This window comes from Telmatherina bonti (assembly GCF_933228915.1).
Source record: "Telmatherina bonti genome assembly, chromosome: 13".
Taxonomy (NCBI): domain Eukaryota; kingdom Metazoa; phylum Chordata; class Actinopteri; order Atheriniformes; family Telmatherinidae; genus Telmatherina; species Telmatherina bonti.
Window position 1 is genome coordinate 26,583,457 of NC_136611.1, and position 27,279 is coordinate 26,610,735.

General features: G+C 38.7%; 1 protein-coding gene across 1 annotated transcript in view; it reads left to right on the forward strand.

The window, feature by feature from the left end:
• Positions 1-27,279, forward strand: part of LOC306764863 (transmembrane protein 132C) — a gene marked incomplete at both ends in the record, with an annotated part of 132,593 nt that overhangs the window by 51,842 nt on the left and 53,472 nt on the right. Inside the window, one exon of the mRNA XM_079252151.1 lies at positions 13,072-13,218. Within this exon, the coding sequence (XP_079108277.1) occupies positions 13,072-13,218 (147 nt within the window). The remainder of the gene's footprint in view (positions 1-13,071; positions 13,219-27,279) is intronic.

Genomic DNA, 27,279 nt, shown 5'->3' on the forward strand with positions numbered 1-27,279 from the left:
AATGATTGTGTAGGGATGTGCTTTTTCACTTCTTATTACTGCGAAAAAGGTCATGTAGTGTAGTGAGATCCAGCTTTCTAATCATTTGAATATCAGATTACAGAAGTTCCTCAGTTCTGCTGCAGCAACAGAGTCATGTACACTCAACTTATTTCTGCCAAAGACCCCCCTCCCACCCCACCCTAGTAGTTGTTGGTTACTACCATGTTGGATCGATTTTGTCTGTATGCAAGTTTGTAAAACATTAAAATTAGTAATCATGATTAATTATATGGTTTTCTGCAGTTAAATTACGTACTCTGCTCAAAATTCAATAAAGATTTAAAAGCTGTATATTGCAAACTTTTTATAATAAAAACAGTGTTATGAAGAAATGTTTGATTATTTCTGGGTTTCAACAGTTTTATGCAAAAAACTGCTTTTAACAGGAGGAAAACGGTTGTTTGGGGTTTTATATTGTAAAATTGTGAGGGAGGAAGTGATGTTTCAAGGGGGGAAACTATGTGACCTCAAACTTGTGTAGATTTTCAGTTAGTCTACAATTAATCATTTCATTTTTCATTTCATTTCATTTTCTGAACTGCTTTAATCTAATTCAGGGTCGCGGGGAAGCTGGAGCCTATCCCAGCTGGCTTTGGGCAACAGGCAGGGTACACCCTTGACAGCTCACCAGTCCATCGCAGGGCCACACAGAGAGACGAACAACCACTCACGCTCACACTCATTCCTAGGGGCAATTTAGAGTAACCAATTAACCTAACATGCATGTCTTTGGATGGACAATTAATCATTTTCTTTTAATAGTCCTGTTATGACATAAATATCAAGAGGAAAAGAGACATCTGATCAGTAGAAATGCAATAGCAATTGAAGGGGAATACTCTAAAACCGTTATAAAATGTGTGTGCACAGTCAGTAAACAATAGACAAAAAAAAATATAAGGTGATCAAATATTGGCACATTACTTAATGACTGTATTAATAATATGATAATGTTGTGATTTCCATTTTGGTAAAAAAAAAAAAAAAAAAACTTTTAATGAAAACAATTTATACCAGCTAATCATATAATCTATCTGTAGAAGAATTGTGTTAACAGTCAGTAGCTGAGAGATATAGAGAAAGGAGAGAGAGCGCACATAAGAGTTTGTCGTTTTTCATTTACAGCTTGCAACTTTTACTCTTTTATTTTAATCTTTCACCTCTTTGTCTTCATCACTCCCCGCATCATGTCAAGCTACAGAATAAAGGTGTTTCCACCAGTCACCTACTGTCCGCTGTCAACCAGACACAGTTAGCAGAGACTAGCTCCGTTTCTCACCTATCAATGATAAACTTTCAGTCTTCAGATGGGTTTTCTTCCGAAGTTAGAAGAAATATAAACGCACATTAATGTTTTAAAGTGAATGTTCCTGCAAGGTTTACAGACTGTGCTACTGTAAAGAAAAAAATATCAATGTGTAGATAGATAGAATGGCTACAATCTGTCTATCACAGTAATGTTTACCAGTTGGTGGATTGAGTTGTATCAGTGTAGGTTCCAGTTTGATCCTTTGATAGATTGCAGCACCTTTTTCTCTGTATTGTTTTGGACTGTGTGTGACTCTGTAGTTTTCCATGATTTGAAAAGTCATGTCGTTACATTTGTGGCCAGTGTCTCCTTGTTATCCCATTTGCTTTGTGGTCACAAACAAGGTGCCAGCAAAGCCGTTCAGCTGAAAGAGCAGAGAATCCATGCTTTATACAAAGCAGCCCTAATTCAATTGACATTACTGGTTGGCTTTAATGGATTTTACCTGGTGAGTCTGCAAATTGAATATTTTAAAGCATATCAACTCCTTTAGAGTAACTGGCAAGAACAGGCGCAATTTTCATTTTATGAGCGTTTGGTAACGAGACAGTGCGTGCAGTAGATTATAGTCCATTCTTCAACTTTGATTCATTTAATTTGTCTGTGTAAAGTAGCATCCCTCTGGCCTCTGGTTTGGGCTTTTATCTCCCTCAAGTCATTTGATGTTTTAACCACTGCCTGTTGCCACCAAAGCAGACACACACACACACACACACACACACACTGATACAGACTCGCATGCATCAGTCATCTCCATGCTTTTATGCACCTTGGCCATACCCTGCTCCAGTCATGTCTTTCAGTGGGAAGTCGAACTCTGTGCTGTGTCATCTCATTGGGCCTTTTGCTCTGAGGTTGTTATTGTTTTATCTCTCACCGGGTTGATCTCAGTGTGAGGTGGGCGGCCATGCTTCCTCTGCTCTCTCCATAAAGGTCAGTGAGCTGCAGATGAAGTCATGTCGATCAGATGAGTGCTATAGACTGACAGCTAATTTTCATCAAAGCAGCTATGGGTGAAGGGGGAGTCAGGGAGAGGAGAGAGGGGATGAATCACAGAGTGCCCAGGGGCCTTTTTCCTCTCTGAGGATTCTCAATGACTTACCAGACTTTACTTACACACAGTGTGGAGATCATCCTGCAGTGTGTTGAGATCTAGAGTTTAGTAGCCTTGTAAAATGCCACAATGCCCTTAAAATGTATGAAGCCACAAAGTGCAAGCAAAAGGCAAAACATTTCATTGCAATGTTAGTTTCCTCCAATATCTGCATGTGTCAGCCTTTGCTCATCTATTTTTGAGTGCTCCTCTCCTCTTCCTCGTCTCCAGAATTCTAAACATGATTGCATTGACTTATTCCCCTCCACCAATTAAAAACAATTTTGTGAGCATTAGGGTAAGGCATGCCGGGGGCCAATTTCTTTGTGTGCGTGCGTCTGTGTCTTTGTGCGAATGCCTTGGTGCCACTGTTATGCTTCTTTCGCTCCGTGAATGTGTCTCCACAAGCACGAGTGTTTGCCTGTTTGTGGAAACTTGTGCACTTCCATTCCTGTTTCGGTATACATGAGCAGATGGGTACGGGCGTGCATCAGAGATTCTTTGCACGTGCAGGGCATTAGCTCTCTGCTAGCTGCCTAAATCCTCATGTTGTTGAAGCGGTGTCAGTTTCCTCTACTGCAACATAAAGCTTATCTTTTACCAACTCCCCTAGCCCCTTGGTAAGAGGAGACATGGGGGCGGGGCTGGGGATGAGAGAGTATGTGAGAACAGGCAGGAAGCCACAGGCTGCTGTAAATAAACCTCTACTTTTGGGGAAGGTTAAGAAGCCGACATCATGTTGAATACTAAGCACAACCCCACCAAGGATCAAGTGCCCCGTGCCCACCCCGTCCTTATGGAGCTCTTCCACCATGCAAGTCATTACATCTGTATCTCTCTGCGTACAGGTTGTCTGCTGCCACCCAACCTTTTCACTGACAAATATTGCATCACTCCACTAAAAAGTGTGCATTTTGTTGCATTTTGCTAAAGGTTTCCCACACCATTCCCAGCTGTTTCATAGATTGGAAGATTTAGCAGTACACTGATATTTTGAAATATTAAAGGAAAAAAACTGTGGTTTTGACTCCACACCATAGACTGTATATAAAGAGATGGACGTAGCCTCCGTGACCTCACCCATAGGTTTCTGAAGAGCTGAATTGAAGCTTGGTGGGCGGTTCCTACCATCGCCATCTTGGCAGAGGCATGGGTGTCATCTCGCCAGGAAAATACATATATGGGCAAAGAGGTGGAGCTGAGAGGGGGCTGTGAGTGTCATGGTGGATGATTGACATCGAGCGAACTCTGAGCTTTCTGTAGCTAAGAGCTAACCGAGTTAACCTGGAGATAACAGGAGCTAACCAGCTAACGGAGGTAAGCGGGCTAAATCTAAGTCATGTTGTTAACCGGCGAAAAAACCACGGTTGTTCTACGTTCTTGTGAAGTGTGAAGTCGGGTATCTGTCAATCAAAAGGACACACCCCTAAATATGCCAAACTTCAAGATTGAATTACTTTTGAAAGGGCAAGTTAAAAAAACTTCACTCCCCCCACAGTTATCATGAAGGTAAACCTGACTTATTAAACCTAAATTGGTCTTTTTAACATGGGAATCTATGGGGATTTGCTCTGTTTTGCAGCCAGCCCCTAGTGGATGACGGGAGAACTGCAGTTTTATGCACTTCCGCATAGGCTTCACTTTTAACCGCCAAAGGCTCCGTCCATCTTTCATATATGGTCTGTGCTCCACACACTTTCTCTGTCATAAAATACATTTAGTCAGTAGAATTTAAGGTTTAAGAGAAACCGCTCTAAATGATTTCCATGCCTACTGAATACTACTTAACCTTCCATGCAGTACAAATAGCTGTGCATCTGTGTGTATAACACAGGTGCTCAAATGTACCCTAGTGGTTTTTTTGTATTTCCTTTATTCATACATGCTGCTTGCACAATCTTGAGGATTACAGGACTTCAGCTTTAAAAGCCTTCAGTTATCCTAATAACATGTTTGACTGAAACTAACTTAGAAAATGGAGCTCACTCTTTTCAATGCATTTCAAAGCATGAACCTTTACTTATTGCTGCCCAAATGTGATTCCATGATTACATCTCAATGTATGGCTACTTTTCATCAAAGGTTGACTTAACCCTTTAAAACTTGACCTAAGAAAAACTGTTTTGATTTTAAGTCTTCATTTGTCCCTTTAACAAAATCTGGAAAAAAATTAAAAATGTATTTGTTTGTACTTTTATCATTTATTACATTGTGATAGGTCAATATTGTTGTAGTGTAGTCTTCTGTCTCCTGGTTTCCATTACTCCACCAGGTTTTTGGCAAAGTTTCTACAATAAAGTGATACAAAAGGTCTCTGACACTAAGATAAGTTTGGCTTTGTAGGGCTGAAAGCATGTGAGATTTGCAACTTTTAAATCTGCCCAATTCGCTTGAAACAAGACACAAGATGTTGATGAACAAGCAGTAATGCCAGAGCATTCACCTTCCATATACCAAGCTTTTTCCATCCTTAATTCCTCCTGTGTTTGTAAAACTAGAAATAAAATGTAAACAAGGTGGGAAAGCTGAGAAGAAAGTAAAAGTGTGTCGATTCTCTTTCGCCAAAGGCAACATTGTGGCAGTGTCTTCATAGCATGCTCTCATTGTTTCTATTTTTGAGTTTATGTGTGTGTACATACATGCATTAGCCATAGCACACTTGTGTGCGTGTGCTCATTAGCATTTATGCATATATGTGTGTGTGTGTGTACTGGCACATTCTTCTGTGCCTTTGTGAATTTTGAAAGGATGTGCTATTGAGCTCAGACAGGAAAGCCAAGTGTTTACCTACAGTGTGCACACATCCATCTGCAGATTAGCTGCCGGCTCCCTGCTTTCACACGCGATAGAAAGGAGAGGAAATATCTAACAGTAACCTCTACAATAAAATACATAATAAATGAATAACAATGTGTGTCAAAAGAACCTGAAACTGTCTTTGTAGGATTCCTCAAAAAGTAGGCGGTCTCATTAAAGTTTATTGTTAGAATGTCCAATTTTATCAAGCTTTTAATGAAGAACAAAAAGTCATGTTGTCTCTGTAGCCAGAATGTCCAATGAATTGGAAAATTCTACAAAACCTACTTGTTTATTGAGGAATGTGGTTAACACTATCCAATGGACTTTTCTGTCACTTCTTTGTCCAAAATTCCAACATAACAAGCAATAAAAAGGTCTTGCAGGCTGCAGAGCAGTTGTCTGCAAACCGTTGCCTGATATTATACTGCTTTTTGTTTATGAACAACTTATACAGCAGGAACACACACTGTTATGGACAACTTCATCTCTAAAACTGTTCACTATTGTGTCATGTGGTATTAATAAAGAAACAAATAACTTATTCTGGTAAATTAATACTGGGTCTTGTTTGTTTGAAAATATTAGAGGAAAAAGAAGACAGGGGGTGTGGACAAGTGTTTTAAAAGTAAAATATCTAAGAAAAACACATTGCTTGGTATTTCTGTTTCTCTTCTTTGCTGTTTTCCTCTCTGCATGGTGTTTTCTGTCTTGCTGTGCACTTGAATGTCGTGAAAATCCAATTAGGTGGACACATTCTGCGAGAACACCAATAAACCACGCTCCATGATAGCAATCATATGAATTCTTCATATGGGATTTTAGATGTTCCCCTCTCTTTGCTCACACCATGTCTACACAAAAGACAGCATAATTGGCAAACAGATCTCCAATCCTAATGCTTTCCGCCTCTCTTTTATGGCCTCTCAGCATAACAGTGGGTACTTCTATAATCTCTGCTGCGTGATTCAGAAATGAAAAACCATCGGAATCTGTCTCCTGGCATGTGGGTAAAATACTATTGTGGAGCATTTTACCAGCACTTAGTAGCTTCCCCTTCAACTGAAACAGAAGGTATGTAATAGTCTAATGCATTGCATTGTTCAGAGTTTTTTTTTGTTTTGTTTTTTTTTTCAGGCAAACATGGCACTTCAAATAAAAGCCCTACTATTTCAAATATTAGCTATATTTTTTTCTGTGCTTTTTATAAATTCAAATCTTCACACAGATACAGGTTCAATTTTCTGAATAAATTCTCAGCATTTACCTGATTCAACACTGGAGTGTTTTAAAAAAAGAGAGTCCAAATGGATCATACTAGAAGGAAAGGCTGATGTGATGCTTTTATAGTGCCAAAATGTTAAATACTGACTACTGACAGACAGTCTACCACTCTTCCAGTCCCAGCTGAATGCTTATACATTGAAAGGAGTGCTTATGAATTTCAGAAATCAGTAGTATATAGATGTTCATTTGGCTTTTTAACCTCTTGGTACCATGCAGTGGGCAGGATGTGACAAATAAATGTGCATTTGACTTATTATGCCTTTCAAGGACCTAACCAAGTTATACACACCTGAAAAGCAAAGATCCTTGATATTGGAATGATATGTATCCTTCCAGGCTTTACTCATATCTGAAGATTCAGTAAACACTTATTTCTGACAAATTGCAAATGCAATTTACCTTTGAAGCCATGTGCAATGAAAATGTTCCTGTCAGGGTCCAGTTACTGTCCGGTAAAACAGCAGGTCCACAGTAAGTCTTTTATCCATTAAAAAAAAACTATTTGGAAGGATTTTAAGGTTTAATTTTCTAAATACTTATAAACTTCTAAAAGTTCTAAATATCTGAGCAAGTTTTCTTGTTCGGAATAACGACATTGCATTAAACAGATAAATGTGTCACTGTCTGCACCTACAGTAAGTCATACAGCTTTAACAATGCTACTAGCAGACTAGATGCTAGCCAGACCAGCCGCTCTGTGATGCTGCATGATAGTGATATGACTATGGTCTGCTTATCAAATTGTGATTGAGCCTTATGTCTTGAAAGATGTGGACAAAACAGTCTCTGACTTCTAAGTTCCTCCAACCTAAGTCCCATCTCATCCAATTTATTCCCCTGTAACCTGGGTGTAGGGGCACCTTTGGGTTCAAGTTGTCTTAGCTTTACTTGGCTCTCTTCTGACTCTTTCTGGGTCAGTAACCAGTTTATAGTGATGTTTAATCTTGTTGCAATTGTGGATCAGATGACATCAAGTCAAGAGATGGTAACCCATGATTCAATAGCAAAAATACTGAAGAGAACAGAAATATTAAATTTGATGGAGTTATTGATTGTTGTGTGCAGTTCTGGATGGTGTTTCACTGTTACCTTTATCTTTATCCCTTTATAAGAGCTATACCAAAAACCATATGTTTGTTTTTTTTTTTTTAATGCTTTATAGTACTATGGCTAAGAAAGACTCTTTCCACATGGATTAACAACCATACAGGCACACCATCCCACTCTGTGCTGTATAAAAGCTAAGAAGCGCATTTGTGGTATGACTTAAACAATTATGCCAGACTATAATACATTTCAACCCCAGCAGACATTCCCAGACATCTACACAGACAAGAACAAATCAGCAAAGGGCATGAGAAATCCTCTCTTGCATTTTTTAAGACTTTGCAAAAGTTTCCATTTCCATGTCTTATTGAATATCGCTAGAAAGAGTGCATCTCTTTTGAAATGTGACTTTGGAATGGAGGCTGTAGTGTGTGTCTTCGTTTCAATGTCTTCTCTTAAAGCAGTCATCTTATGTGAATTGGTAGACTTGGAGATGTGTGTGGTTCTTCAAACTGTTCCATTAGACGTCAGCCACAAACCATCACAAAGCCGTCCTGCTGTCTGTCTGCCATTCCCCCACAATGCCGCTTCTCTGTTCTCTCTGTTCCCCACTGAGCTGTAGCAATCCCTACGCACTGTTTAAGTAGGCGGAATGGCACAATAAAACAGGAAAAACTCCCTTGTGCATCCGCTAGTTATAGATGCATATGCCTCCCAGAGCAGCCAGTGGAAGTGTGATCAGAATAGCCATACACTCCTATGAGGCATGTAAGTCAGGAAAAGCCCAACAGAGTCAAATGGAAACAAGGCACAGAGGTAACTGCAGAGCATCCTGCAGTGGCAGGACCACTGACTGGGGATTCCTATTACTGTCCAGCCTGATCCTTGTTGGATTCCTTCAGGAAACATTTATTTCTTTCCATTTCCTGCAGAGAAGTAACTCTTATTAAGGGAGCCACCGAGGAGTCCAAGCATACAATCAGATCTGGCGGAGAATAGGTGGCAAGAAAAGAGAAGCGAGAGGCAGAGCCAAGACAGAAACAGAAAAGAAGTTAGAAATTGTTACAATGTGATCTTTTTCTTCTTTTTTTTATCTGAGAAAGGGTCATGATAACGTAAAATGGCTCTGAAGTTGTGAGTGCACCGTTCTGTGCTCTGTGATTGCCTGTGTACTGCCTGGATCCACTTCTCTTTATTCAGCTCACTTTGGCTGAGACTTAGTGTGGTGCCAATGAAAACTCGTCAGGGTCACTTGTGATTGCTGACAGTTTTGAGGAGCCGCATGTTGTGTTACTTTAAACTGTCAGCTCAACATTGTTGCCTCTTTACACTGTTCGCCTTCTTTCCTCTGAGGGCTGTTGTTGCTTCGCATCCCCTTTAGTTACGCAATGCGTCGTGTTCAGAACTTCAATCAGGATTGTAGTTTCATGACTTCACAGGAGTCCTATTTAGAAAGTGAGGAAGGCCAATATGCATTGATATAAAGACCTGTTTACCTTCTTTTTTGTGTCAAATTGACAAATCTTGAGGAAAACTGTAGCCTGACTTTCCCTACCTGGAATGCCATATTACATTGCATCGCACATCATAGTAGTTGCATTACATGTGATAGAACATAAGCTTACAGATCCTCTTGAGACATGTTGTGAAGTCTATGCATGACTAATATGATAAAATTTCATTTAACAGTTTTGATACAAACAACAGTTGGAAAACTGAATCTTTTAGCACTTTTTTCCCCCTCCTGTTGAGATAGGTTTATGTTAGTTTAGTTATGGTTAAGTGGATGTACATTGTGAAACAAAAGCATTTAACTGGTCTGTCCTGGCTCATGCATTTCCATTAATGTGCAAAAATGATGATAATGGTTAATAAAAATTGTTGAAGATATCTTGATATGATGTAGAAAAGTCAGTGAAAGTCATACAAAAAATGAGAGATGGTTGAGAATACAGAATTTTAAATGGTGAACCATTTCAATTAACTAGTTTTGGTACTGGGTACCGTCAGATATTCTAGTTTGTCTAGCGACTTTTCTGAGTGAAAGGAGCCAGAATGATATGAGAAACAGCCACAATTATTCTTTGATTACTGTAAATCCTGCGGAATGAAGCTTCAGTGCTTCCTTTAAGATCTCCTTTAGCATGTTATATGAAAGTAAAGGAGATAATGCGGTCTTACAAATCCTTGCTGCTGCAAACTTTGAAGTTATACTGAATTAACTTCATCTCAGTGTATTATTTGTAATTGACGAATAACAACATGAAAGTGGGGTGGTTAAACAATCAATGAAAACATGTCTAACTTTAGTGTCTTTTTCTTATATTTGTTAATTACAAACCTGGATGATAAAGTGGTATTTTATCATTTAATTGCAGGCAGGCTTCTTTTTCTTTCTCCCACATCTTTTATTTAACCCATTATTGAAGCAGGGTCACAGGAATAGAGTTTTATAAAAGATTACTTCTTATTATTATTTAGTTGTTGACTTTATCTATCAGTGATTTTATTCAGACATCAGGCTGATTCTAGAATTAGCAACATTTTGAAGTCTTATTTAGTCGAACTTGAAAGAAATTGTCAGGTTTCATTGTGCCGAAATAATTGGGGAAGCAAAATGGCCAATCATGCTGCTTATGTGCATCTTTGTTTGTTGAGTTGAGTTAGACATGTTTTCATTGGAAGCAGTGTTCAGTCGACTTCTTCTTTGGTTGTGGCTATTGTGGTGGCTGAGTTCTGGCTTATGCCACCTGGTTTGCTGTAGATGACTCATCATGCTATCCAGCAGCTCAAAAGATGGATATGTAACACCATATTATTTTTTCCTTTTGCAAGATTTTTTTTCTTTACTTTTTTTTAAGCATGTTGATTGGTTTGGCATTCAGAAGACCCAACCATCGCTTTTCACGCAATAGTTCATGAAGAAAAACCACAATTTCTTGGTTCCTGTTGAGAACCAGCTTTTCAGCTTAAGAAACCATTTTGTTTGGCCTGAATGTGCTCGTTTATTCAGAATTAGGTCCAGCACATTGGCCTGCTGGGATGAGAAGCTTTATGTGAAATGGACTTTGCTGTAGTTGTAGGTGCTGTAGCTGAAGTGGACAAGATTTTTGAGTATGAGGGAAAAAATAAGAAAGCATTTGAGCTAATTTGTTGCTGGTTCTATTGTGCATTCTTATTATGGTGTGTGTACTCATGTGAAGAACAGAAAAAAAAACCCAGCAGGCTGAAATTTTCTTTTATCCTGCGACATATGGATTAGCACAAACTGTGCACATCATCATCTGCAAGACACAGAGTCATAATGTAATAAGTTTTGCTTGAAATGCCTTGAACATGTTGCCAGGAAATCTGGTACAAATCGTCACTTCTCTCAGGTTTTATTATAATATTCACCATCACTGGATGATAGATTGTCTTCGATTAATCATCCATTGCACCACATGATTAGACCTAATTGAATATAGAACTTTGTATCCTAAAAATGATGAATCAACAATATAATTTGTCCAACAGAGGTTTCAGTGTCATTTATGGGAAAAATTTAGAATTTAATATGTTACAGACAATCATGGTTGCTGGTTACAAGGCCATAATAACTATTAGGTCAATAAAAGACATTTCAACCATACTCCAACAACTCTGTGGGCAAGATATGGACTGTGGTGTAATGTGCTCCCTTCTGTGACTCCACTCTGTTTAAAACATTCTGCAGCCTCACTGGAAGCAACTGATAGACATCCAGACCACTGAAGTGTAACAAAACCAGATACCCGCTGGGAGCTGTGGAGGTCTGTACATGAGCTTTTTATGTTACACTTGTGTGCTCACTTCCAGTCAGCTTCTCCTCAACACTTGAGCTTGAAAGTCCATTTAAAATTTAGTGAAAGAGCAACAACTGATTGACACAGTCAGTTTGTATTTTGTAGTAAAATTGTATACTTTTGTTACATTTTCCCATATTTCATGTTTTTAAATATTTTTAATAATTTAAACTTAAAATGAAAACTTTGTCTGACTTTTTTTTTTTTTGTTAGTAAAGTGTTACATAATTTTGACAGGGATATTCCAAATCATCCCAACCTCTTTATCAATGCATCACGCTGTTGATGTGGTACATAATCTGGTAAAACTGCATGCTATCTAGAGACCTACTGCAACTTTTCTTTTCTCCAACAGTGCACCTTTAGGAGCACTTTTGTGCCTCCACCACATAATCCTGCTTTTCTGTGAAACTAGCCCAGTCAAGTGGAACAATTAACCTCACAGTCTGCAATTAGCTGAACAAGGTTTGAAACTTGCTAAGCTATGACTGGTGACAGTTCATAATTATTCTAAGATCCTTTCCTAAGTTACCATTTTCCTAAAGTAAAAATATGTCCGTGTTTAAGACAACAACACAGAAGCAAGTGTGTCAGAAACACTGCAAAACAAATACAAACAGAGAACACCCATTTATGGTGACCCTTAGGTTTGGTGTTGATCTTTTATTTCATTTCACTTCTCACATACAGCCTGCAGCTCTGCATGATGATGTATCACATCAAAGAAAAAGAATTGATTAGGAAGGCCTGATATATTCATTGGAAAACAGATTGACAATTGCAGTTAAAAAGGGCAGCAACGAATTCAGGATGAAAGCGAAGCCTTATCTTTGGTCTCATCTGCCAACGTGGTATGATTGGGACATGTAAAGTGATTGGGCCTCATGTTATGGTTTAGTCTGCTCTTCAAACTTGGTGCTTCATTGTTGTTCTCAGATAAAATCACACAGGCTTTTCCCTACGTCATGTAATGGAACATTAGTTTAAATGCATCATATGCCAGGACTTTAAAACAGACGCTGTGCAACTGGTTTCTCATAGTATGGAGTATATGACGTGTGTTTTTTTTTTTGTTTTTTTTTTTTTTGTATGGACTTTTTCATCCTTTTAACACTGTCAGGAAACCCTTTCAAAACCCCCATTTTCATGCTACACAAAGTAGCATGGTGTTAAAATAGGAAGAGCAGCATAATGGAATGGTACTTACAATTTGTACTTTTCATTTATGTCAGTGTATTTATCAAATATGGCAGATCCCACCTTAGTTTTTACTTTGATTATTAATTTAAAAAATTGTTTCAGATTTAAAGAAAAAGACAGTAATTATACTCACTGACACTTAATAGTTCACAGGAAGACACAGATGAAAAGTCATTTTGATTGCAACTTTTCCTCTAGGGAAATTACAAAAAATGGATCAAAACCAACATTGCAGCTGGGACATCCTTTTAAAGACAGTGCTTTGCATAATCTGGATATTGTATTGATTGTCAAACTGACAATAAAAAGACATCCCCGACCCTACAATTGTGCCTACAAACAAAAAAAATCAGCATCTCCTTGGATTTAGATGCATTACTTGGATCTTTTGAATGTGTGCAATCACTCGCTCATGTGAACCTGCTCTTAACAGATTCATGTGTACAAATAAATGCTTTTTTCTGTCTCCACAGAGTGAAGTTGAAGGAAGGAGTGACGTTTCTTGGAGCTCGTCCCAGCAACCCCACTCAGTGGATAGTAAGCCAGGATGTGAGAAGTGAAGGCCATCGAGTGGTGACTCTCCACTGCCACAGAAAGGAATACTCCTATGATCAGCAAAGGTCAGAATATACAGAATATTACTTTGTACCAAAGAAATAAATCAAGTTTTTCTAGGATTTTATTTTTTTATTGGTGACCTTTCTTTCTTTTTTCCAACAAACGAGCTTATTTTCATGAAATATTATCTTTACACGAGGCTGGAAAAAATAGGCTTTTTCGCTTATGTGATACTTAACATGATTCACACTGCTTCTGCTTGAAAAGGTAACGATCAGTGTTTGTGTTATGCACTCTTTAAGTTACTTCCATCTGTAAAATGATTTTCAAAGCTTTAGTGAGTCAATCTTCCGCAAGATTTTTCACTGTCAGTTTCGAAGGTGTTGTCCCTGATGTTTCACATTTCACAAGAGGCATGCAAACACTGAAATATACAGCGACAAGAGCGATGTTCTCTCTGCTAACATGACACACTTGACTTGACATTACTGTGGGGAGCAAAAAGTGAAGTTTTGCAGAATCTTCATCTCCCTCTTGCTCCTGCCCCTCCCTTGCTCTCTTTTTTATTTGCATACTTATTTTCTCCACTGCCAAGCCTCAGAGTTGTTTTGACCATTTCCAATCTGTATTCACGCCCTTAAACTAATCTGGCAGATAGGAAAGTGATTGCCAGCACGAGGGGAAGGTTGCTGCGTTAATTAAGTGTTGATTGAAGGCCTTTGTGTGTTTTAATGGTTTTTCCTTCCCGGATCAGGAAGTAGTTTTAATAAATGTAACTTTCTAGTGACAGGTGTAATTTTATGGATTAGTGGCAGATTTGGGGCTGAGGAAAGTGCATTTATTTGCTCTTTAGCCTTCGTTCCACTTAGCAGATTCTTAACCATTCGATTGAGAAAACAAGACACTTGACATTGCAAGTGCAACTTTTTAATCAATGTTGTTGGGGAGTGTAGAGCAGCGTGTAAGTGATATGTAATTTAAATCTTTAGGTCTAGTGACTTTTTTTTATTTAAACTTACTGCTATTACTGGATGATTACACAGACTGATTATGGAAAATGGCTACAAACTAAAGTTATAGCACATAAGTCAATGTGCATGCCTTTTAAATGACAGATGATGTCAAATCAGAAGGCGCTAACAAGCATTTTTTACATCATACAGCAAGTTGCTATGGAAATTGCACCACTATTGCACATTTAGACCAGTGGTTCAGCTGTGCTGTGGCCATTCTCAGTGGTGACACTGAGTTATCAGTGGCATATACTGGTCCTATATTTGAGCTTTTTAGAGCATGCGGTGCAACGTAAGCTGATTTTGTGAACAGTCAGTTGTGAACAAAGTTTTCCCTGAGAACTCAAAATCTTTTCCGCTCTAAAACATATTTTCAGACTTTTTATTCACCAGTGTTGTAAGTTCTGACAGTTCAGTCCTATAAATAGATATGTTTTGGTGAAATATATTTATATGTATAGTTGGATGCAGAATATTCCTCAGATAGAGTTGTTGTTTTACTCTCTGTCATTAAAATACTGCTACGAATATCTGCAGTCATGTAAGACAATAAATGCAGAGCTTAAAAGACAACTGCATGGTAAAGGAAGGAGTTCTAATATTACTCTTGTAGGTACAAGATTTAGATTATGGTTTGTGTTATTTCAATTTACAAAGTGAAATATAAGCGTTGTGTCTACAGTCTTTTAGTGATTGCTAATCAGTACAGTAGAGTTGACAATGCTGACATGTGCACTCCTACTGGAATAGTATTTTGTTTTTAAATCATTAAATATTGCCCATATAAAGGTGAATTGCTTGCTTTTAATGACATTTCTGTGCATGGCTCATAGATGAACATCTGGATTTGAACACTGTCTATGGTAATGTAGTACTGCAGCAGTGACATTGTTGTGACGACTCCTCCTTCTCCTCTGTTCCCTGATGCAGGCGCAGATCTCTCTGCTGTCTTATGATCACATGATTACACCTCGTCTCCCACACGGACTCTATTACAGTAGTAAAATGATGTTTTATTGATTCACAAAGTGAAGAAGCTGAAGGGAAAAACGAGCCTATCTGGTCTAATCCCTGCTGTTTGGACCTTGTATGTCAGACTGTTCCTTAATCCCCACAGCTGTCAAAGTCACTTCACAAAGACGACCAGAGACGCCCCATGATGGCTGTACAATACACAATGCCCCAATTTTCCTTTTGTCTGGCCCTCCCTACTCTTATTCATTTTAATGAAACCGCCTTTAAAAGGAGATTAGGTAGCTATAGGTATCTCATCTGTTGAGCTGTCACTCGCTCTCCTTTCTTCTCTCCAAAGCTTCTTTGAAGTTGGAAGGGTGATGAAGTGTTTCAGCATGAAATGTCTTCAAATCGGGGATGCTGCTGCATTTTAGTTCTTTTGTTTTGTTTTTAGCGGCAAAACATTAGATGTTCATCTTTTTATAGGTCCTACACCAACGTTCAGATGTTGCCTCTACCCTTTATTCTCTTTTGATATGATCCTTTTCCTGAAGGTAACACTTGCATCCACAGTTCTTGGATGCACGTTGAGTATCTATGGATTTGTATTTTTTTTTTTTTTAATTATATCCAATGCAAACCGAGCCAATAATCAAAAGGAAACATAACATGTAATGTCACCCTCAATCCAGCATCTCTCTACACTAAATTTATGCTGAATGATGTTTACATACGTGATTCTAAAGTTGTCTCTTACAAAGGTTTTTTTTTAAGAGCGAAGGTTATAGTTTGAGAGGGTTTTATGTCTGTTACTTTTGCATATTTTATACCATCCTTTTATATGTTTCATTTTCCTCATCAAGCACTTCTGAGGGAAGACCCTGAGAGAGTTGCTGTTAGGGCTGCAACTATCGATTATTTTAATAGTCGACTAATCTGTTAATTTTTTTTTTCGGCTAGTCACGATTATCTCTGTCACACCCACCATCTGTGCTTCCAGCTGACGCAGCTTGTCTTACAGGCTCCATGTTTTACCCCACTCTCTTCGTTTGCATCATGTGAATGTCACCCTGATTCCCAGTCAGACACAGCATAATGTCCTTTAGTAAGTTAAAAGAATGACTCCTGAAACAGTTGGATATTAAATTTAAGCTTAACAACTTACTACTGATTTATTTTGAAACATTCAAACTTAGCTATAGTGTCATTTCGAAACTGTACCAAATTTGCCTCAAAAAGGAAACAATTGCATCAAAATGATTATTTATATCTGGAAAAAGCCTGTTTTGTAAAGTAAACAACACATTACTACTTGGTAATGCTAACTTACATCCAGAATGCTGGAAACCATGACTCCAGCGTGCTTTCGTTTCAGATGCATGACTGTAGTGCTGCCGTGATAAGCTAACTCTGAATGGTGGACAACACATTTGACCTCTTTTAACACTTTGTTTACGGTGAAATATTCCTAAACTTTGGAAACACGAGGCCTGATCCTGTCGTCACTCTTACTCTGTTCAGGTTTGTTGATCGTTGTTTAAGAACACAGATGCTGCACAATATGACAATACTGCCCCCAGCACTTCCTGTAATGCTTTGCAGTCATTTGCTTGGTGTTTAAGTCTGTTCCATACTCTACGAGAAGCGAGAACTTTTTTCTTGTTCTCGAGGCTCCGAGAAGAAAATTACGTTATTTTGTTCTCGCGGACGTGTTTGAGGACAGTTCTTGACACATCGGTCTGGCAGAACTTTTTTCTTGCGGGGCTGCGAGAAGTATTGTGTGATTGGTCGGACATTTGAGGTGGGCGTCGTTAACACGGAGAAAGCATGAAGCGGAGTTGCCGCTTCCGTGTGTTTGCTGTTGCTGGCAAAACGGATTGTTTTGATAAAACGGCTGATCGAGGTGGTGAGAAAGTACAAACATTTTTACATGTAGCATTAAAACACTCGGACCCAGCTGCGTGCACAGCCCGTGGACAAAGTTGCTCGTTAAATATAAAACTAGAAAAACAGAGCGGAGAGCGGAAACCTCCGCCAAGCACAATGTTAAAGAATCCTTTTAAAAAATTCCTGGATCCAAACGGTGATCCTGATCACTACCAAAATTTAATCAGTTCTTCATTTTTACATTTGCAACAACTCTTGAAATGTTTATAAAAATCCATCCGTAACCTTTTAAGTTATATTGAGCAAAATAGACCCCGGGGAAAACAACCTCCTCGGCGGAGGTAACAACTGGGTTCATTGCACGTAAAAGCAGACATCGCTCCTCGCAGTGATCCCTCCCCGCTGAAGACGTGCTTCTCATGGAGTATGAATGGACCTGCCGAACAAGACGTTTTTTCTTGTTCTTGCAGCCTCAAGAACAAGAACTTAGTTCTTGCTTCTCGTGGAGGATGGAACAAGCTTTAGAGTTCTTACACTGTCTGACTGTTGTCGACTAATTATTGCAGCCTTAGTTGCTGTAGAGTTAAGATAAACTACTTACAGAACTAAACCACCACACTAATGGATCAGAAGTCTCAACAGAGGTATTACTACTGCATGTGACTAACTATTGCTATTAATAAAGGATTTATTTATTTAAATGTATGAACCTTTTTCTCCACTGTTCACTGTTCAGGGCCAAAGCAGCACTTCTGAACTTTTGATCAAATTTTGCACTTTGACGCTCCCTGACGAAGGCGAACTTGGCATTGTTTTTGCATCATGTTACCTCTCTGAACTTTCTCTAGCCAGTAAAAACCAGTCCAGCGTTGACTCAACTTATACCTCTCATTTCATCACTTTTTCTCTTTCTTTTTCCTGATATTTCCAACAATGTATTTTTTTTATTTTTCATGCATCAGTCGTCCAAAATGTACTGCGTGTTGAATTCTTGTTGCTTCTGTTTGCTGTAGAGCAAAATGCAGCTGTAGCATGATGCTCCAGAGTGGCACACAAAATTGGGAAGTGCAGTTTTTCAGCCCCTGGTTGCTGCAGGCAGTGACTGCTCCCGGAATGTGCATAATGAAATGTGAAAGTAGCATCGAAATGGAGTCAGAGGCATAGAGTTTAAGCTTATGTAGTCCTGCTTTAAGTAGTGGCATAAAGCCACACATTTTTTTGATAGTTTTTTTTTTTTTTTTTTTTTTTTTTTGCCTAATTACAGACATGATGGTTAATTGTCATATTAAATGCATAGATTTTTCTTTATTTTGTGGCTACTGAACACTTTTAAAAATCAGGAGGTGTTTGTAAAACTGAGTTCATTTATGCAGAAGATAAAAGAGTCACCAATTCCTTTTGGTGTGAATTCAGCTAAATTTTCCTTGTCACATACACACTGGTTTATTATTGACTCTCCAATAACACAATGAATTCATTAGATGTGCACCTTAACCGTAAAACAAGCACACACACACACACAAATGCATTCTGAATTGCGTGAAACTTGAAACCAAAGATCTGGTCATTGACCGCGTTACAAATGGATTACTGGTGCTGCCACTGGGCTGGTCAGCTGGACTTAAATGTCTTTGAAAAGTGTCTGTGGGGCTGTTAATTGTGTGCATGTTCCATGACGTGAGCCAGACCCCCCCAGTGCATGCATGGGAGCCCAGCATTATTGTTGGGTCAGGTGTAGTTTATGTGCTGGTTCAGGCAGTCGCTTTAAGCTGCTCGCTGTCTCCAGCTGAGCCACTCCTGTCCGTCCATTCACAGCTGACGCTCCAGCTCCACCTGACACACTGTGAAATAGATTGCTAACGCTCATCTGTCAAATGTTTATCATCTGCTTCGCAGCTGCGCAGAATGTTGGTTTTTTTTTGGACTAGTTTTCATCAAACCATCTGGATTTTGGAACAATCCATCCACCATCGCCTTGTTGTGCAGATGTTTAGCATCTTTTAAATGAGTTCCTCCACTTTGCATACATAAGGATTCTGCACACTCCTCTGGCCAGCAGCATCTTTGTGTAATGAAAGCAATAAATGTGCTGACAGGTTTTCATCACAGGGTGCTGTAGTGTGAAGACAGGTTGGGCCTTTGTCTGAAAAAAACCGAACTGAATTCACCCTGACGGAAACGTCATGGAACAGTACATGCCACTTCTTCTCCAATTAATCAAATTTTTTTTTTTTTTTTTTTTTAGCACACAATAATGAGCTAATAGTCATCTGGGATTTTGTCCTTGGTTGCTTTCATAAAAAGCTGAATCTGCTCCAGTTGCAAAGGTTCATAATGGTCGTTATTAACACTATTATAATTTAAAAGCTTATACGTTTAGAAGTTAATGATTTTCTTGTGAGTCTCCTTTTTGAAACCAAACCCAGAAAAAGTAAAGGCTTTCTTTAGCTATTTGTCTGCATTTTTCTTCTCCTATTTGAAATCAAAACATTATTATTATTATTGCTTTTTGCAAACATCCTCTGTGCATTGCATACACAACAACAGAGAATTGGCTTATGCTCAGTATTTTTCTCAAAAGAGGCTCTTGCTTGTCATTCTGTAATTTAATGAGATTTGATTTAACATTCTCATTCTTTGAAATAACAAGAACCCTATTTAAGTTTTATACGCGCATCACTTTGTTGCTGAACCTGCTTAATAAGACATGGCAGTCTTGTATCTTGAGTCTAAATCTAAGGCGTCTTAGAAATGCTGAATATTTTCAAGCTTAACATAATTTATTTGATGAAACATGGCAACCTTTCCTGGAGAGATTTCAAACAAGTGATGGTGATACAGAATGTCACAGAACTCAAAAGGAGTTTCCACAGAAAAGGGACAAAATATTTATGTGGCGTACATGTTGTATTGGCTATAATGCACTCTGGTAGATTGAAAAGTTCACTTTGTCACCATTAAAAGCGAGCTCATTTGAAACAAAAGCAGTCCTGCTTTCTCAGCATGTCATAAGCCATAAGTAGAGGCCTTAGTAAAAGTGCCATGTCTGGGTCTTGGTAGTTCATTAAGACTGTCTTGGTGCAGATGGATCTCCCCTGTGAGCTGCCACTTCATTAATCCCCCACACCACACCCAGCCCAGGAACAGCAGGCAGTCCACTCATTACAGCCACAACACTGGTGAGCGAGCATAAGTTAGAGTGAGGCGGGAGGACATATCTATATATATTTGTTTTTTTTTCCTTTTCTTTGAGTAAGTACAGTCTGCGTGGTTGTGGCTTGTTCGACATTGTCTTAATCAAATCTGCAGAAGCTCAAATTAATGTAATCAAATTAAGTGGTTATTAATTTCACTGCAAAGTTAAATGACTTTCATTGAGGCGGGCTTGTAAATCTCATTAGTGTGAATGTTTAAGATTACAGAGGAAAAAAAATTATACGGCTGTGCAAAAATGAAAGAGATTTAGGAGGGATCTCAAAATTTGCTTCAATTTCAAAGTCTAACCAAACCTTCAATAAAAATACTTATTTCCGAGATAAAGTAAAAGCACATACTGGTTTTTATTGTCCTTTCAGCCACTTGACAAGACGGAGATATGTCATTCTTCCTGGCTGATCTAAAGTATCTGAGATTTTTAAAATGTGTCAGATGTAAAAAATGTCTATGTTGCAAGTGCCAATGTCACTTTGAGGAAAAAGAAACAAAACAAACAAAAATATTCCCACAATAATCAACACCTCTGTGACTTCAGACTAGCTTTGATTTGATGTTAGGTGATAAAAACCCTCTTGATTTTGCATGAATCAAGTTTTGTTAGTGTTCAGCAGTCCCAAAAATGAGCCACACGCTGTGGGATTTAATGCTGCATAATGCTGCATAAATCAAGGCTGGAATAAAATGGCCCAATTACATTAGGGGGCAAACAGGAATGTTAACTTGACAGTCCTAATGCTAACACTCTTAATAATGAATCAGCCCAATTCCCAGTGGCTCCCATTTACTGAAAAAACTCTCAGTGGAGCCTCATTGGCATTGTTTACCAAAACACAACTGTCGTCACTTCTTTTTCCCTGTTCCTTATTAATTGATATGATATAAGGTTGATAATCTTTTGCGTCATTCTGGACACGTCACAGCTTTTTATATTAATGTGAATGTACAAGAGTGAAAGGAGGGAGTGTTATTTAGTTCTGTTTACTGCTGATGAAAAAGGAACAGTCAAATTTCTTGTAATAGAAAAGATGTCAAATGGTATCGGGACAGAAGCAGCGATATGGCATGTCCACCGTCTCCCAAGGATAGCCAGCTGCTTACAGTAGTTACCCCAGGTTACCTGTGACTGTTCCAGCTGCTCCATGTTCCACTGAGAGAGGAAAAAATATGAAAAAGAATCACTTAATGCTGCTCACTGCACTTTACCACTATTCAGACAGTCATAAACTAAGTGGAGAAGATTTGAGCTGTGCTTCATGCGTCTAAATCAAAGTTAATAGAACATATATATATATATATATATATATATATATATATATATGGCACCGCATGGTAATCTGAGAGCTTTTTAGTGACACAGAGATGTCAGGTTGCACAGAAGCTCAGTTCCACCGATATTACGCCATCAGCACCAGATAGTGGATATGCTGATTGTGGTACAGATACAGATTGTGGTTTACATGTGTACCAGAGTTCATGTGTTTTAGATATATAAAGGTTTTATGCTTAAGTATCCTGATATTAGGGGTTAATCCCCAAGAGGATTACATCCTGACCACCAGTATTTTTTTTTTTTTTGTTTGTTTTGTTTTATTTTAAATTTACTACTGTTTTTTCTTATTTTTCTGAATTTATGTAGATGCAATATATCTACATACTTTATCTACATACATCTTGCAATACATGTGGCAAATAATCTGCCATAGTCATCCAATTAATTATACTCACTTCTGGATCTAGTTGCCTGCCATTGTTGCTGTTGCTGATTAAAAAAACATATTGCCTGGAAGAAGCTTTCTATCTACCTATCTATCTATCTATCTATCTATCTATCTAACAATCTAGTTATATATATATATATATATATATATATATATATATATATATATATATATATATATATATATATATATATATATATAAAATTTGCATCTTCCATTAAGCACCAAGACAGTTGAGTTCGGTTTAAAAACCTCAGTGAGGACTCAATATTTCAACATGAACAAGTGGAGATTTATTTCAATTGTCCTGGTCACAAAATGAATGCATGAACATCAGTACTAGTGAGGTTAAATAACATAATTAATGTTGCACAGACAAATGAGACTGGTGGGTTTGAGCAAATGTTTTGCTGTCGTTGCTGTGCATTGTGGAGGTAGCTGCTAACCTGGTGGAGAGGGTGTGTGTGTGTGGTGGGGGGGGGGGGGGGGGGGGGGGGGTATGAAGGTGAAAAACACAGTTGTCTGCAAGCTTTCCAACAGACATACTGGATGTTTCTCCTCTACAATTGTAATTCCATCTTTACAATGTAATTTCTTAGTTTGGATTACATTGCAATACGCTAAACTGAAGAGCTGAGTCATAAGAATAAACTCAACATGTTTCAATATTTCCATCCAAATTGCTTTTAAAACTCCCTTCCCAACAAATTATCTACCTGAATGGAAGAAAAAAGGCTTGGACTGTACTTGGCTCTAATTAACCTCAGCTAAGCTTGGCCTTCAAAATGACTGGCTTTGAAGCTTATTCCACTTAAAGAAATACCTGCCATGGCACAGAGCGTCTCATTTCTTTAACCTGAACAAGAGGAATATTCAAATGATCCTATTAAAAAAAGCTCTGGGCTTTTGAGAGGGTGTATAGGCTGCTTCTGGTGAGAAAGAAATTACAAGAAGGAAGATTCCACTTGCACACAGACATGGAGTGTTAAAGAACTTATCACGAATGGGCAGGCCTACTTCCAGTCAGGAACCAATTCGATCAACCTGAAGACAAACAGAAAAGGCGCATGCCACATCCTCTCATCAGCATAACTGCTCTTCTGCATGCAAACACTGACAAGCAATCTTTTGCAGCCCTCTATTATCATCCCTTGCCTAACAAGTTGAAAGCAGAAGTCTGTCCAGCTGATAATGTTCAGGTAAAAAAAAAAGAACACCACCACCACCGCCATGCCTCCCCTGCAGCTCCGTGCCTGTTTAGCAGGACTTACCAGCCCTGACATCTAATCAGGCAGTACACACACCTCAGTGGGCCTCTGAAATATCGGAGGGTAGACTCCGAGCACCTCAACACCACAGGACCTGCAGACGTGCTCATGACTCAAGATGAGATGCCACACTTTGTACATGTCACCTTTCCACCTTGAGCCGACACACCTGTGTAGATGCTCTCACTTGATCACACACATACATGTGCTGCTGTTGTAGTGATTTGAATTTCATCCTCCACTTAGCAGGGAATCATCTTAAGCAGTCCTCAGCTTGTAAAGGTTACTCTGAACAGTAAACTCTGTTTGTTTTTCGGCGATGGCAAAGCAGCCGCAGCAGCATCACTGCTTCATGTGAGCAGCTAATACTGATAAGGTCCAACACTTGTTAAGTCTATCATATTGCAATCAACCTCAACTCCTCACAGCCTATACATCAACCCTCCATCACTGCAAGTCGCTGAGCTGCATTGCATCACTGCTGAATATGGAAATGCATGCCATTAAAGCTCTCTTTCTTTAATTAGTCTTTAGATTTCATGACTGAGTGCTTCCAATTATGGATCAATGTCTCATTTCTACTCATGCACCCCTGGGTGTGTGGAGGCAGTTTTTCCGTTACAAAATGCTTCATAATGTCTCCCCTGCCAAGAGGGCCATTCACATCATGCTCCCTAACTGCTGATCAATGAGAAATGTTGCTGCTGTAAGCCCACTCTTATGTCTATCATGTAGACTTGTACTATTTATTTTTATTTTCTTCAGAAGCACAATCAAAGTTCAGCAAATATACAGTGTGATTAATGGAATTTCCTGAAATTGTAGTGATTAAGTGTGTAGGCTGGAAAATGAAGGAGTTTTGTGTGTGTAACTTCTCTGATAGTCATTTAGCTTTGAGCACCTCCACATGAGGGAGATGAATTGTGTCTGATATATAAATAAACCGCTGGCATAGAGCCAGGAGTGTACTGTAAAGAGCTGATTGAGCACTTTAAGATGGGAGAATGCTACTCAGGCTCTGTAAGAATGGCATTTAAGGTCTATGGATTTAGCTCTTACAGCCTATGATAGATGCTCAGGGTCTTCATCAAAACAATATGATAAATGATCTTACTGTTATTTGCTCAGTGTTCCAACATGTGACAACATTTTTAGGATAGAGAATTTTACATTTGCAAAATCCTTTTTTTTTTTTCCCCCTTCCCCTTTTTGAAGCTCACATTTGAACAAGCGTCTATGCGAGTAAAGCAGGAAACATTAATGTGAAAAGCAGATCAAGTGGGTGGGGTTCGGGTACAGCTGTGTGATTCTTTAAATTACAAAGGGTTAATTCTGGAGTTTTTTAAAAAAAAGTAGCATGTGTGCAGGAGTTTACTCTCCCATCATTGCTCCTCACCTCTCCAATCCATAAGTCACTGCATTAACACTGAGGTACAAGGCAATCATGCCCACACAGCCTTCACATCGCTTCCTCACCACTGTAATTATCCCAAACAAAGCTCTTCTGTTTACACATTATGTTTGTGGCTCCAGAACAACAGGAGTGTAACATGTCTGTTTAAATGTGCGAAAATGCCAAATTTGGCATTGATTTTCATTGTATTTTGTGTATTTTTGAAAAAGAAGTATCTGTAAAGTTTGTAATGTTGTTTGTTAAGATTAATTACTGTATGTTTAGATTTTTTTTTTTTTTGCAGATCCTTGCTTTGATTTTGCTCTGCTGCTATAGCAAATTTGACATCTGGCTCAGCTGTCCTTATTCACCACTGACACTGTTTGCACAACACACACTGCAAAACCGAGCGGATCCTTTCTACGGCTCATCCTGTGACATCCTTTTTTTGTGCCCTACAGAGCCGGAGTTTAACCTTGCACATCTCACTAGCCTTAGAGGTAAATCCTAGGTTGTGATAGAGTATCATTGATCTGATGCTCTAGACCTCTCTGGTCAATGACTCTTGTGTGCTTGTATGCTGTCTAGGTTCTGTTACTATGCCAACAGTGGCAGAGCTGAAAGGACCCAGGTTTTGTGTGTCTTTAAGAGCTTCTCTGAGGAGGACAGACACTGCCAGTGTCACAGCACCTGCAGGTGTTAGTCCAGGCCCGGACGGTCACATGATGTTGCCCACAGATCAACCAGGGGTTAGCCTGACGGAGGGAGGGATTAGTTTATCTGCACAGACATTTACATCTGTGCCCCAGGGCTCAGTGTCTGCTGCCCCCTAGTGTGTGTGTGTAAGCTTTCAGCAGCTTTTCTGGACATTAGTTTAGGTTAATGTGTGTTATCCAGACTTGAGATGAGTGCTTTGACATGGGGAAAATTAAGTGTATCTATCAGGACAAGTCGCAAGTTATTATATTGAAATTTGCTGTTTAGACAGCTTTCCTGTATGAGTGAGACAGATATATGGCAACTGACTTGAGAACTGATTTCTGATGCAAAAAGGTCTGAGTTCACCGGTGATGATAACTGCCATCATTAGGGATCCATTACACTACGGAGCCTACTTCAGCTGATGGACTCTAATGATGATGCGCTGCAGAAAAGCATTTAGTTTTGATTAGACATTGGTGGAATGGTGCATTTCATTAACTCCAGGATGAGATTTTGTTGTCTGAATCAGATATGCCACTGCGAGAGCTCAGGCTAACGCTCTGACTGAGCCTTGTATTCCTCAAGGCAATGAGAAGTAATATACAAATGTAATGAAGGAGTTTTTCCCTCCTGACTTTCCTCTACATTTTGCATCTGCTGTTTCTGCCTTTTTTTATTTATTTCTCCAAAGCAAACTGACCAACCTGGCAGGTTGGAAACACACTGTCCTCTTTCTATTGCCTCACCGAATTTTGCACTTTTAAAATAAACGTTTATTAATATCACTGAGTCTGTGAGTCCATTCTGACAAACCAGCTCTCTAAGCATTGTTCAGTCACAGGAACAATAAACTAAGCTTTGACAAAAGTTCCTTTGTGTCTGAATCAAGTCCACATGTTGAACTCAATTATTCAGACAGACCAAATTCTCGATTTAATGATTTGTCTGGCAGTTTATATGATGTAGCAAGGGAGCAAGTCCAGCTGAGGCTGTAAGGAAAGCAGCGATCGAGCGTGTGTGGGAGTTGAATATTTTAGCTGATGAATTCTGCAGAACACTGTTAAGATAATCAGAAATTTGATCCCCTCACTCGCTTTGATGCATACAAGCCAGAAGCCCTCGGTTTGCATCCACACTTCATTATAATTGTATAATTAATTACACTCGGTCTTTTTGTCTGTGTGCATGTTGGAAAGGGGTAAAGAATAAATGATTAAAGTAAAGAGAATCTCATGCTTATTAAAAGTGGGTTTTAATTCAGGCGGAGTAGGTCTTTTTCTTCGTGTGCCCCTGGCGAACAACATCAATAGAAATTACATTTCCGGGAGTATTTTTCCCCACTGGGAGGAACAAAATGGTAAATTGTATAACACCTTTTTAAATTTTATGAGCATTACTGCCTAATATTCTTCTTAAAATATTAAAGATATTTTGACCATTCGCTGGATAGCCCACAGTGAAGAGATGACAGAAATAAATAAGGAATGAAACGGGAACAAGGTTGGATGATATGAAACAAAAGTTTCAGACTAGACATGTTAATTACCTCGTTATAATGGGCCATATAAAAAGACAAATAAAGAAGTCCATTTACATTCTATTTAAGCACTCATGACTACCATCATCTGGATGTCCTGCATAGTTTAGAAATTACGTAAGAAGGCAAAAAGAAAAACATCAGAGTTTTTATTGCAGCTGTTGTGCTTTTTAGTTTAAAAGAAGCTTTTGGTTTTGCATGTAATACAGCTTATGTGAACAATAACCACATGTTTGAAGGGTAATTTCTCCCTGCAACACGCTACTACCCAGATTTACTGGGTACCATGATGAGTATTGGATCTAAGAAGGCAAAACTCATGGACCTCAATGGTTTTGTTTACATGAGAGCTTTAATTCTGAACGAAAGTTAAATCTGCTTTAAACAGATTAAAAATGAACATGTAAACACCAAATCAAAATGACAATTCGGAAT